At 40.0% G+C, this 13,582-nt stretch overlaps 1 protein-coding gene across 4 annotated transcripts in view; it reads right to left on the bottom strand.

Moving 5' to 3' along the window:
- The window catches only part of SMARCA2 (SWI/SNF related, matrix associated, actin dependent regulator of chromatin, subfamily a, member 2), a 109,129-nt gene that overhangs the window by 51,026 nt on the left and 44,521 nt on the right, over window positions 1-13,582 (bottom strand). For 3 of the 4 annotated variants that reach the window (XM_014964952.1, XM_014964953.1, XM_014964951.1), the window contains 7 exons: window positions 11,309-11,472; window positions 8,286-8,352; window positions 5,640-5,750; window positions 3,263-3,505; window positions 2,839-2,952; window positions 1,289-1,396; window positions 585-671 (listed from right to left, as the gene is read on the bottom strand). In XM_014964952.1, coding sequence (XP_014820438.1) covers window positions 585-671; window positions 1,289-1,396; window positions 2,839-2,952; window positions 3,263-3,505; window positions 5,640-5,750; window positions 8,286-8,352; window positions 11,309-11,472 — 894 coding nt within the window. Of the gene's footprint in view, window positions 1-584; window positions 672-1,288; window positions 1,397-2,838; window positions 2,953-3,262; window positions 3,506-5,639; window positions 5,751-6,291; window positions 6,353-8,285; window positions 8,353-11,308; window positions 11,473-13,582 lie in introns of those variants that run through there. The other variant, XM_014964954.1, reaches the window with a different exon arrangement.

Here is a 13,582-nt window from a genome sequence, read left to right as displayed (position 1 = left end):
TACAGTGCGGTGTTTAGTCTTTTAGTATGAGGAAAATATTGACAACACACTGATGTTTTAGTAGTGTTTTCCCTAAGTCTGGGACTTTTCAGTTCCCCATGTTCTGCCAGGGAGTGCGGGTACACAGGACACGTAAACCAGAAGATAAGAAGGCTAGAACTGTAAGCAGAGACTGCAAATCAACAAGATAAGAGCAGTCAATGGCCTGCCTGGACACAGAACGAATCCAAAAAGATGTTAAAAGACCCCAGACCTAAAATCATCATTGGACTGAATGATGCTTGAACAGTGCGTGAAGAGCACGTGAAGGGCAAGTATGGAGATGGCAGGGACTCTGGTCTTAGCAATTAAAGACTCTGGTGGTGTGTGTGCAACTCCTTGAATGCTGTGTGAATGCTCAAGCAGTGGCTTCTCCTTTAACATGTTTATAAAATAAGTGACCATAACGACCATGTTTTTCGAATGTGTCTTTTCAGCACAAATGATGTGGACAGAGATGTCCCTTCCACACATACAAGCTTCAACAGCAGTTTTTCATTGTATTAGCCATCTGATAAAAGCTACTCTCAACCTGTCAGTCTTACCTCAATGTGCTGAAACATGTATGGGTGATTGCATATCTTTCTCAATTGCATGATAGTGTTCATAAGAGTTTTTGCTCCGCCTTTTCCCTGTGGGTACAAACAATGCAAATCAAATGGTTAACTGAATTTCTTATCCTATTAATGAAGTTTTTGAAATATATTTTAAATATTAAATACTAATACAGAATTGTTAGTATATATAATTATTATTATTAGGCATAATATACTTCTACCCCAACCAGAACTTTTATTATCATTAATTAAAAAAAAAAAAACCACACAAAAAAACCCCCAAACAGTAAAACTCCAGAAGCTACTGTGCAGCTGTCTTTCTGTATAAATTAATCTATCATAGGATGCTCCATAACAAATAGGGAAGACCTGGAAGTAATCCACAAAGTGGAAAAAGTGGAAGGTACATTATTGGATTAAACTCGGCCAGGGGAAATGCTGTGGTTTTTCAAACACTGCCTGATTGCAGAAAGGCAGTGTAACTAAAGTGAATACAAGTGGTATCTTTTCCTTGTGAACAGAGCGCATGAGCTGCAGTCTTGTAAAACAAAAGCACGTCTGACAAGGATTTCTTTTCCCATAACAGATATCTGCAGTAACAGCCTACATACTAATTTTAGAAAACAGAAATCATATTGTTAACATTTTCATCATAACACATTGCTTCCATGTGGTTTAGTCTTCATTTGTACCTTCTTGTCTTTTTCAGAACCATCTGTGAGAAGGATTCCCTTGGCTTGCATGTGACGATACAGGATCTTCTGAAGAGCTGACATATCGCATTTGATCACATATTCCACCTAGTTTAAAAAAAAAATGCCAACCATAAACACACGGACTAATGTTAGTAGAACAGAACTGCAAGTTCTTGTCATCCTAAAACACAAACCATACACCTACTAATTTTTTATCCATATCTTAGTATCACATATGATTTCAGTGAGCAACAATCCAACTTCAAGCACAGCAACAAGATCTCTAAAGACTATCTGCAAAGAGTCACAACTACGAGACAGTTGGATTCTAAAACTGTAACTGCAGAATTGCAAAACATATTTTTTGTTCATTCTGTAATTTTAACAGTTTTAAAAAAATGTATTTTTTTAAAGACTTAAAAGATTTATAAGAGCAAATGAAACTGTTACACAGGCTTTGGTCAACAAGCTCAGTCCTCATGGTTAGAGTAATTACTTTTTTTGTAAACAAAATAATGGAAATAAAAAGAAAGATGGTCCTCTGTATACCACTGTGTATGCAACTTCTAAATCCTCCTCCTCTAATGCTTATTAATGAATTTATCAAATACAGTGGCTCTAACTGGCAGAAATTTGAATAAAGATCTCAGCAATATTTTTAAATATAAGTATGCTTCACTTCACTCTCAAATGCTTCTGAGGATACTGAGAATCTGACATGTGAAGGAACAGAAAGTCACAACAGCAATAGCATTCACAACACTATAAAGATAAGAAAGGAATTTTTGAAAAGCCTTTCCTTTGACTACTGGCACTAAGGTCTTTTTATCATTCAGCCAGTGTTAGTCAGCCCGTAACACAACTCACAAAAAGTTCATTTTGGTATGGTTTTAACACAGATGACCTTAGCACCAGATTTTCCCAACTACACCTTAAAATTTACTAACTCAGTTGCTGCTGTTATTCTGGGAACAGTGAATGAGAAAAGTGATGTGGGACTGCAGAGGACAGGGTGGGGCAAAGTAAGTTGCCCAGAAATAAAAACAATGATCTTTCAAATCAGAAGAGAATTTTATGTTCTGAATTAAAAAACCCTTGTGTAATTTCTACAAGACACTTCTCAAGACTCCTGGAATATAGGAGCAAAATCTGCCTGCTTTATGAAGTCCAGTCATCCTTAATCTCAGTGAACTAGCTAAGGTTCTAACTAGTGCAGGAAGGATGGAACAAGGCAAAGTCTAATCCTCAGTGTATGGCTGACTCACAACGTGAAACCAGGTATTGTGGAAATAAGTTGCATGTCTTATACAGATGAGTACAAAAAGAATTAAAGTTGTAAGACTGGTGAGGAATTCTGAGAATGCAGAAAATTCAGGTTTCAGAGATTCTTCAGTGGCCAGCTTTCTTTGCAGAGTTATAAACCAACCAACCACAGAAAGAACAGATGCTAAAGAAGACCTCTTCTGTACAATAAATCTCAAAAATGAATACTACATAATGCTTTAAAAAAGTATAAAACCCCTTCCACAACTCCTCTCATTGCCAACCTTTTCTGGAAGTTGAGACTCAACCTCTTTCTTCAATCTTCTCAGCAAGAAGGGTCGGAGCACTTTATGGAGACGACGGATGATCAGAATAGTTTCTTCCTCATTTAAGTCAACCTACAGAAGTTTATAAAAGTCACTACATGGCAACTCAGTATATTAGATAATGTATTCTCTCACATGAAAGGTTAAGTAGGCGCAATAATTACTTGCATGTTACAACCAAACTGACTCTGAGTCAAAAAAGACACTCATACTAAAATTTTCTAGCATTATAAGAAAGGTGGCTTTTAGTTACACCAATTCCCTAGAGTACCAGAGAGAGTTCAAAGACAAGTCAATCTGAATAAACTCCTTTCTCTTTTCATTAGTGGTTTGTTTCTGATGTTTTTTTTAAAAAAAACCAAACAACAAACTGCCACAGTACCCTTTCTCCAGTCATGGCAAATGGAGCGTTGAACCACTGTTCAAAGGTGCTACAGCTCTTGAAAATGGTTGGGAGGAGGAAGTTGAGAAGAGCCCAAAGTTCAGGCAATTTGTTCTGCAATGGAGTCCCAGTCAACAGTATTCGCCTAGGGGCCACATAGTGAGTATTCAAGACCTGAGTCAGCTTGCAGTGATGGTTCTTCATTCGATGGCCTTCATCTACTATCATGTATTTCCATCGAATCTGCAAGAAAAGGAAGAAAAGTTGGCAAGTTAAAGCAGGTCACTGTTAGTCAAATTCCTCCCAACAGGTGTAGAACAAAAATATTTCAAACCCAAGACATCATTCTCGTTTACAAGGAAAGCCTAATCAAACATTATCCAAGTACCAGTGTCCTTGCAAGCAGCAAAAATAGAAACAAACACTAGGTATGCTGAATCTGATGCTGAATTCTGACTAGAATTACAACAAACAGCAGATTCCTCTCATTTCTGGGAAAGAGATTAGGATGGCTGGCTCTTTCTCTTCAAGGCCAGAATACATTTCACAGGGAAAGGAACAGACCACATAAACTTCAAATAAAGCTATCTGCAACAAGAACCTTGAGAGGAGACAAAACCATTTTCAGACAAAAATAACAATACTCACAACCAAGAGCCACACTGAATTTTGTTTTGTTTCAGCTAATCCTATGTTTTTATTCAAGAAAGAGGCAGCATAATTACAATTATCTCACCTCAGTTTCTATTTCTTAATGTGAAAGCTTAAATGCAGTCACAGCAGATGCTGAAAGAAAGTTGCTCAAGCTCTCTGTTAGCACCTGGTGGGCAGTCAACACATCTGCCATACTGACCATATGACTAGGAAAGCCTTGGTTTGTACTTTCACAGTTGCTAACTAATTCCATTTCCTAGGACAGGTTGGATGGCATAGTGCTGTCCTTCCTATCTTTTAGGAAGGGTGGGCAAAAACTAGAGGGGAAGGAAAACTCCACAGTCTCAAACTGTTCTCAAGTGTGCAGAATTATGCCAAGAAAATTCACTGCCTTTGTATCAGAGAGGAAATATGAATAATTTAAATATGTAGTATGTAAGAGAAATAAAGTGAAAATGAACAACAAAGGGACAGTAAGACCGTATGGTTTCTTGATATGGCTAGATACCTCCTTAGTCTGCTTTGTATGTACATGAAATCACGGAATCACGGAATTGTCAGAATTGGAAGGGACCTCTAGAGATCATCTGGTCCAACTCCCCTGCTAAAGCAGGATTGCCCAGAGCACATTACTTAGGACTGCATCCAGGCGGGTCTCGAAGATCTCCAGAGAAGGGGACCCCATGACCTCCCTGGGCAGCCTGTTCCAGTGCTCCGTCACCCTCACCCTAAAGAAGTTTTTTCTCATATTTGAATGGAACTTTCTATGTTCCAGCTTGAGCCCTTTGCCCCTTGTCCTGTCGCTGAAAACCACTGAAAAGAGTCTGGCCCCAACATCCTTCAACCCACCCTTTAGATACTTATAAACATAAATAAGGTCTCCCCTCAGTCTTCGCTTGTTCAAGCTAAAGAGCCCCAGCTCCTTGAGCCTTTCCTCATAAGGGAGGTGCTCCAATCCCTTAATCATCTTTGTTGCCCTACACTGGACTATCTCCAGTAGTTCCCTGTCCCTCTTGAACCGGGGAGCCCAGAACTGGACACAGTATTCCAGTTGTGGCCTCACCAGTGCAGAGTAGAGAGGGAGAATGACCTCCCTCAACCTACTGGCCACGCTCTTTCCTATGCAGCCCAGGATTCCATTGGCCCTCTTGGCAACAAGGGCACATACAGTACAGTAGCTTCCAAATTAATTCATTACATTTGAGGCATGTCTGTTGACAGTTAGTGAGCCTTTGAGAACTGGGTCACATATAATAAAGAGTCTGGATACCAAATTCAAGATACAGTTAACTATTCAGTCATTTGTGAAAAAGTGCCCGCATAGCTGGAAAGTCTCTAGTAAGAATGAGCTTCAGGTCAGAAACAATGGAAAAAAAGTTAAAGTCACGACTGCAGATTAGGCTAAATGCCACTGTGCAGAGGGGAGAACTGTCATGTTTTTCCAAGGGCAGGCAGATATACAGTACTGAAAGAACTGTATTAAGGAATAGTCTTCTGGCTGCATTGAGCAAAATGCTGGTGTCTACAGGGAGAAGAGGGAGAAGAGCTATGACTGAGAAGTTCAATAAAAAAAGAGTAACAGGAAAGTAAATGAAAGGTTTAACTTTTACTGAAGGACAGAAAATCAACTCAGGACCTCCCTATAAAACAAATATGTTTTGTGCTATGCACCATTTGAAGGTGTCTTAAAGGTCTTGTGGTTAAAAGATGACAGTCATATTACCTTAGCAAGGATGTGTTTGTCCTTTATTATGTACTCATAAGTAGTCAAAAGAACATTAAATTTTCCACTTCGAAGCTGAGGAACGAGTGAGCGGCGCATTGCAGGTGTACCCTAAAAGAGAGAGAGAAGTAATTACTTTCTTCTGATGAAAAAAATATATCATTTATATTAATTAGCAGATACAGAAACTGTAAGCCTACAGTACTGCAAACAATATATTGATGCCTTCCAGAGTTCTTCAAGGTGCTTTCCCTAAACTGTTGATAGACTGTAAAGCTCTATTTATGGGGCACAGGAAAGATGTAGCTAAAGGACTCGTCTCCTTACAAATTGCTTGGCTGTACCAGTACTACAGTAGCCAAACAGCGAAGTATTCTGCTGCATATAAAATGTGAAGTAATTATCATTTGCATTACTCTCCTCAGAAGCCTTGCAATGTGATAATTAACAATTTTATTCTGCATTTCACTAACAGAAAGTAATGACAGTTTACTTTAGTCTTTTAAGTGTGATGAACTCTAACTGCTCGGTACTTGATACAAATGACAAAACTTCACAAGCAAATAGTTTAGAAATACATGCAGAAGCAGAGGAAAATCTGGGTCTATTCTCATTCCTTCAACTCTATAATCATATGATAAGCAAATCAAACCTTGTAAGATATCTTCACCACAGAAGGAGCCCATTTGTCAAATTCGTATGTCCAGTTGGATAAAGTCCTATCATAGAGATATAAAGAAAAAGTAATATATTTCATCATTTGCGGTTTAAAATTTATAAATGTTTCCAAGTGACTGCCAACTTTAGAACACGTCATGTAATCAATGCCCATAATTAAGAGTGTATTTTAAAAAATGCACTTAATATAATGTAATAAAATACAAGCATCTCTGAGAGGGGAGTAACCAGAAAAAAGAGTGAAACTCTCTTTCAACTCATATTCAAGGGCCTCTTTGAAACCAGTTCAGAGTAGTATTTTATAAGCATCTTTGCATTTTGTAGTATATTAAGGATAAGAATGATAACCCTGAAGAAAAAATAGATTTGTAATTTTATACTACTTATCATCCAAAACCAGATGTTACAACTTTTCAAACAATAACAGAATTACATGGGGTTGGAAGGCACCTCTGGAGATCATCTAGTCCAACCCCTCTGCCAAAGCAGGTCCACCTAGAGCAGGTTGCACAGAAACTTGCCCAGGCGGGTTTTGAATGTCTCCAGAGAAGGACAGTCCACCACCCCTCTGGGCAGCCTATTCCAGTGCTCTGCAACCCTCAAAGTAAAGAAGTTCCTCCTCATGTTGAGACAGAACTTCTTACATTCAAGTTTGTGCCCATTTCCTCTTGTCCTATTACTGGGCACCACTGTAAAAAGACTGGGCCCATCCTCTTGACACCCTCCCGTTAAGTATTTATAAGCATTGATCAGATCCCCTCTCAGTCTTCTCTTCTCTAGCCTAAAAAGACCCAAGTCCCTCAGCCTCTCCTCATAAGAGAGATGCCCAGGCCCCTAATCATCTTTGTAGCTGTCTACTGTACCCTCTCCAGCAGCTGCCTGTCCTTCTTGAACTGGGGAGCCCAGAACTGGACACAGTGCTCCAGATGGGGTCTCACCAGGGCAGAGTAGAGGGGCAGGATCACACTCTGGTCACACTCTTCTTGATGTACCCCAGGTTGCCAATGGACTTCTTGGCCACAAGGGCACATTGTTGGCTCATGGTCATCCTGTTGCCCACCAGGACTCCTAGGTCTTTCTCCTCAGAGGTGCTCCACAGCAAGTCAGCTCCCAACCTGTACTGGTGCATGGGGTTATTTCTCCCCAGGTGCAGCACCCTACACTTGCCCTTGTTAAATCTCATTCGGTTTCTTTCTGCCCAACTCTCCAGCCTGTCCGGGTCTCGCTGGATGGCAGCACAGCCTTCTGGTGTATCAGCCACCCCTCCCAGTTTTGTATCATCAGCAAACTTGCTGAGGGTACATTCCATCCCTTCATCCGGTTCATTGATGGATATATTGAAGAGGACTGGACCCAGTACTGACCCCTGGGGAACCCCACTTGTTACAGACCTCCAACTAGATTCTGTGCCCCTAATAACAACCCTCTGAGCTCTGTTTTTCAGCCCGTTTTCAATCCACCTACTGTCCATTCTTCTAATCCACACTTTCTAAGCTTACCTATGAGGATGTTGTGGGAGATTGTGTCAAAAGCTGAAGTCAAGGTAGACAACATCCAAGGTGCTTTCCCTAAACTGTTGATAGACTGTAAAGCTCTATTTATGGGGCACAGGAAAGATGTAGCTAAAGGACTCGTCTCCTTACAAATTGCTTGGCTGTACCAGTACTACAGTAGCCAAACAGCGAAGTATTCTGCTGCATATAAAATGTGAAGTAATTATCATTTGCATTACTCTCCTCAGAAGCCTTGCAATGTGATAATTAACAATTTTATTCTGCATTTCACTAACAGAAAGTAATGACAGTTTACTTTAGTCTTTTAAGTGTGATGAACTCTAACTGCTCGGTACTTGATACAAATGACAAAACTTCACAAGCAAATAGTTTAGAAATACATGCAGAAGCAGAGGAAAATCTGGGTCTATTCTCATTCCTTCAACTCTATAATCATATGATAAGCAAATCAAACCTTGTAAGATATCTTCACCACAGAAGGAGCCCATTTGTCAAATTCGTATGTCCAGTTGGATAAAGTCCTATCATAGAGATATAAAGAAAAAGTAATATATTTCATCATTTGCGGTTTAAAATTTATAAATGTTTCCAAGTGACTGCCAACTTTAGAACACGTCATGTAATCAATGCCCATAATTAAGAGTGTATTTTAAAAAATGCACTTAATATAATGTAATAAAATACAAGCATCTCTGAGAGGGGAGTAACCAGAAAAAAGAGTGAAACTCTCTTTCAACTCATATTCAAGGGCCTCTTTGAAACCAGTTCAGAGTAGTATTTTATAAGCATCTTTGCATTTTGTAGTATATTAAGGATAAGAATGATAACCCTGAAGAAAAAATAGATTTGTAATTTTATACTACTTATCATCCAAAACCAGATGTTACAACTTTTCAAACAATAACAGAATTACATGGGGTTGGAAGGCACCTCTGGAGATCATCTAGTCCAACCCCTCTGCCAAAGCAGGTCCACCTAGAGCAGGTTGCACAGAAACTTGCCCAGGCGGGTTTTGAATGTCTCCAGAGAAGGACAGTCCACCACCCCTCTGGGCAGCCTATTCCAGTGCTCTGCAACCCTCAAAGTAAAGAAGTTCCTCCTCATGTTGAGACAGAACTTCTTACATTCAAGTTTGTGCCCATTTCCTCTTGTCCTATTACTGGGCACCACTGTAAAAAGACTGGGCCCATCCTCTTGACACCCTCCCGTTAAGTATTTATAAGCATTGATCAGATCCCCTCTCAGTCTTCTCTTCTCTAGCCTAAAAAGACCCAAGTCCCTCAGCCTCTCCTCATAAGAGAGATGCCCAGGCCCCTAATCATCTTTGTAGCTGTCTACTGTACCCTCTCCAGCAGCTGCCTGTCCTTCTTGAACTGGGGAGCCCAGAACTGGACACAGTGCTCCAGATGGGGTCTCACCAGGGCAGAGTAGAGGGGCAGGATCACACTCTGGTCACACTCTTCTTGATGTACCCCAGGATGCCAATGGACTTCTTGGCCACAAGGGCACATTGTTGGCTCATGGTCATCCTGTTGCCCACCAGGACTCCTAGGTCTTTCTCCTCAGAGGTGCTCCACAGCAAGTCAGCTCCCAACCTGTACTGGTGCATGGGGTTATTTCTCCCCAGGTGCAGCACCCTACACTTGCCCTTGTTAAATCTCATTCGGTTTCTTTCTGCCCAACTCTCCAGCCTGTCCGGGTCTCGCTGGATGGCAGCACAGCCTTCTGGTGTATCAGCCACCCCTCCCAGTTTTGTATCATCAGCAAACTTGCTGAGGGTACATTCCATCCCTTCATCCGGTTCATTGATGGATATATTGAAGAGGACTGGACCCAGTACTGACCCCTGGGGAACCCCACTTGTTACAGACCTCCAACTAGATTCTGTGCCCCTAATAACAACCCTCTGAGCTCTGTTTTTCAGCCCGTTTTCAATCCACCTACTGTCCATTCTTCTAATCCACACTTTCTAAGCTTACCTATGAGGATGTTGTGGGAGATTGTGTCAAAAGCTGAAGTCAAGGTAGACAACATCCACTGTCCTCCCCTCATCTATCCAACCAGTCATGCCATCATAGAAGGCTGTCGTGTTAGTCAGACCTGACCTGACCTATTTTGAAATATACTCTCATGAAGCTCATAACAGGATTCATGTGTGTTCTATTTGAGTAGAACTACTCATAGTGCCACCCAGCGCCACTATGCAGGTCCATTTTCACATTGTGTTTCTGCTGTTCAATCACAACAAATAGGTTTTTATGGCTAACCAAGCTGCTATCATGATACAGCAGCAAAAAATAACCTTGAGGATTTCTGGTTGCTTTTTGGTTTTTCCTCCTTACTGGGCCTACAGCAGCAGTCCTAGCTATTAAGAAAAGGCAGGGAAATGTGGCTTTTAAATGTATGCAAGAAAGAAACTTCAGCTCCTCTCTTTTAGAAACATATGAAAAATCATTACAGAGTACTTAAGTAAGCTTTTTTACTATACCCACGTGAAATCTGACGTAAGTAACACTCTCCCCTTAACTTTTTTTTTACTTTATAGGCCTTCTCCCACTCATTTCTTTTCACACTACAGCTCATCATTTTTATTCATACAATTATGAACAGCTGTGGTATTTATGTTAGTTAATCAGTACTGCAGCACAGCTAGAAGACAGCATACCTCAAAAGGTGGCCACAAATAAAGTTTATCCCAATCTTACATGCTCCACAGAATTGGTGGACATATTATCTAACAAAAAGGCCAGGGAACTTCTGCACATCAATCAAGTCACACACAAAAATAAGCAAAAAACTCCTCAATAACCCACATCGGTTTTACAATGCCTGACAATTCATATTTAAAACACAGCACTTCACATCACTGAAAGCCACACCTCACCTCTTGAGAAAGGAAAATGCATTAAGATAAATGTGTTAAACAACTGGCATCTTGGAAAGCTAAAGAAAAGCAAAAGGGAGCAGCACAATAAACAACCACAATCTGGACACCTGACCAAAGCGTGAATCATTCATCAAGGCTACATTCATGGCTAGTTATACAGTATTTAAAAGACCATCCAACCTCATTAAAGCCTTACTTGGTATCACATGGGGCACCAGCTGTTCAAAGAATTAAACAACAGATTTTTAATATCACAGTTAAAAGTTGAATAGGGAACTCCAGGCATGTAATAAAAGGAAATACCATCCCCCTCTTGTGGCTTAAGAGTGAATTACAGTAAATTCACTAATTTTGCCAGAAGAGTGGAGAGCGAAATTAAGGGAATCAAGCGTTTAATCAGCCTTTTCGTCACCCTTACAAAGCCAGACAATTACCTGGGAAGAAATGATAAAAGAAAACACTGAATACATGCTCAGTGTAATCCTACCCTGCATCTGATCTTGTCATTACGTGAAAAACAAGTGTGTGTTCCAAATAAACCACTCTGCAATGCTCAGAATAGTAATAGCAGAAAGCAATGCTTCACTTACGAAAGGGGAACAATGATGAGATAGGGGCCATTGAGTCTTTTGTGCTCCATCAGGTAAGTGATAAGTGCAATGGTCTGTATCGTTTTTCCCAGCCCCATTTCATCAGCCAAAATTCCATTCAGATTGTTATTATAGAGTGAAACCATCCATTCCAGTCCCTGGAGCTGAAACGAAGAACAATAGTCTCAGTTATTTAAAACCCAGACAAGTAATTAACACCAGTACTACAGAACCAAGGCTCTGATGTCCCTGCCTACTTAGACATGGGATTTCCTTTAGTAATACTATATGCATGAGGATCTCTGGCTATCTTAACACCTTCTCCCCAAACCAAAACGAAACAAAAACCAAGACAAATTTCTGGTAAGATCTATATGGAAATCATCACTCCTGTTTAGCAGAGCCCATAAGAAGTCAGATTTCATATATGGAGGTTTTTTGGTACTGCATTCAAAGCAACACTGGCACTCACGTGTAAGGCTGATAAATACTTAACATTACAAGAGTTTGTTCTTCAATTGTACCACTGTCAAATGTTAAGTTTTTTGTGTATATTTCATGTCATTTGCCTGTGTCAATTAAAATCTTTCAAAACCAAATCCATCAGGTTTGCACAAAACATGTAAGCCTCACACTTGCCAACCGCACCACCAGTATGCTAAAGCTCTTGCAGCACATTTCCATTTAGTGTCTGCTGCCCATATCTCCACATGCCAGAGCAGGCTTCCTTTATCCAATTATGCCTTGTGTGCAAAATCTGAGAGCTGGAAGAAAGCCAGAGTACTGTAGCTAAGAAACGGCTACATAACAAGAGTTTCACACTCCAAGGAATACTGCTAGAAAGCACTGACTCAGAGTATCCCCTGGTCGCATGGACTTCCACGTATGTATGTACCACACCACTCACGCAAGTGCAGAGCAAGTTTTTGCTTCTAAGATCCAGAGTTCTGGTGTGTCTTGTGCATGAAGAAGTAAACTAATAGGCCTGAGAAAGTTCAGACAGAAAACACTACAAGCTTGAAGTAACCTTCTGCTGTCCCTGTGAGAAACTATCCAAAATAATGTCACCAGCTTACTGGCTTTGTGTACATGCTGACTGATTTATATTTAGATATTACTCAAGCCACCATCAGAATTTGTTCTGCAACTGCATGTCCCACTTACAAAGTGGCTTCAGAATTGAGAATGGGAGAACTCTTTTCTACATCATTAAATTTTCTCTACTACCAAATACCAACATGAAGGAAGAGACAGTCTGACTAAAACTGACAGTAAGAGACATGGAAAAGCAGAAAAGAAGTTGAGAAGGATATAAAATGTAAAATCTAGAGGACAGGAAAATATAGGGAGTGATGGGGAGAGTCACAGAACAGACTCCTTCAGAATGTTCTTGCTATAACCAAAGCCAAGCCTCAACACTGCTGACATAAAGCTCTTTAGACAAGTGTGCCTCCTACCTCTGCTGCAATTACTATATCAAACAGACATCATAAAGAACAAATCTACTTACACAATTGCTAGTTATCATATTGAGCAGCTAAAGGACCTGCTGTAATTGACAATGAGGCAACAAAAATAAAGAGCGCCTCGTAGCTGAGAAAGTGGTATATTTCTCTACATGGTTTGTCTTGTCTTAGTCATGGAATTCCTCAGTAGTGCCAGAAAAGTTATTAGGCCTATCATGTTCAAAACCAGTCCCTGAATGACACACCACTCTTTTTGTTGAGGACTCATAGTGAGACACCTTGAAGTGCCAAGGATTCACAGCAGGATTCAAATTCAGATGCAGTTTTGCTATGAACAAGTAGGATCATGGGATTATTCCGTTTGGAATAAACTTCAGGCAGTCTCTAGGCCAATTCCCTCCCCAAAGCTAGAAAGCTGTACAGTAGCAGAAGGGATGAAAACATGTACCAATGACATTTTTAATCATACATGAATCTAGCTTATGTCAGAATACAGAAGCTCCCAGTTACTAAGTCCACTGAATGTCTGTAATGAATATGAGACATCAACCTCCATAGTAAAATATTTTTCTTGTTTTCAAATTTTATCTATCACTGCAGTGAAATATGAGGATCTTGATTAAAAATAAAATCCTAAACTTTTTAATATTAGAAGATAGATACTGTTCACAAATGAAAACAATAAGCAGAATTGAAATTCCAGGTCAATGAGAAGGATACCAAAACCAAAAAAATTATTGGTCTGCAATGAAAAACAAAAAGTTACAGGTATATGAAGAAAGCTGGTATTATAATTCAAGCAGTATAT

Source organism: Calidris pugnax, unplaced genomic scaffold (assembly GCF_001431845.1).
Source record: "Calidris pugnax isolate Ruff unplaced genomic scaffold, ASM143184v1 scaffold273, whole genome shotgun sequence".
Lineage (NCBI taxonomy): Eukaryota > Metazoa > Chordata > Aves > Charadriiformes > Scolopacidae > Calidris > Calidris pugnax.
This window is presented reverse-complemented; position numbering and strand designations above follow the sequence as displayed.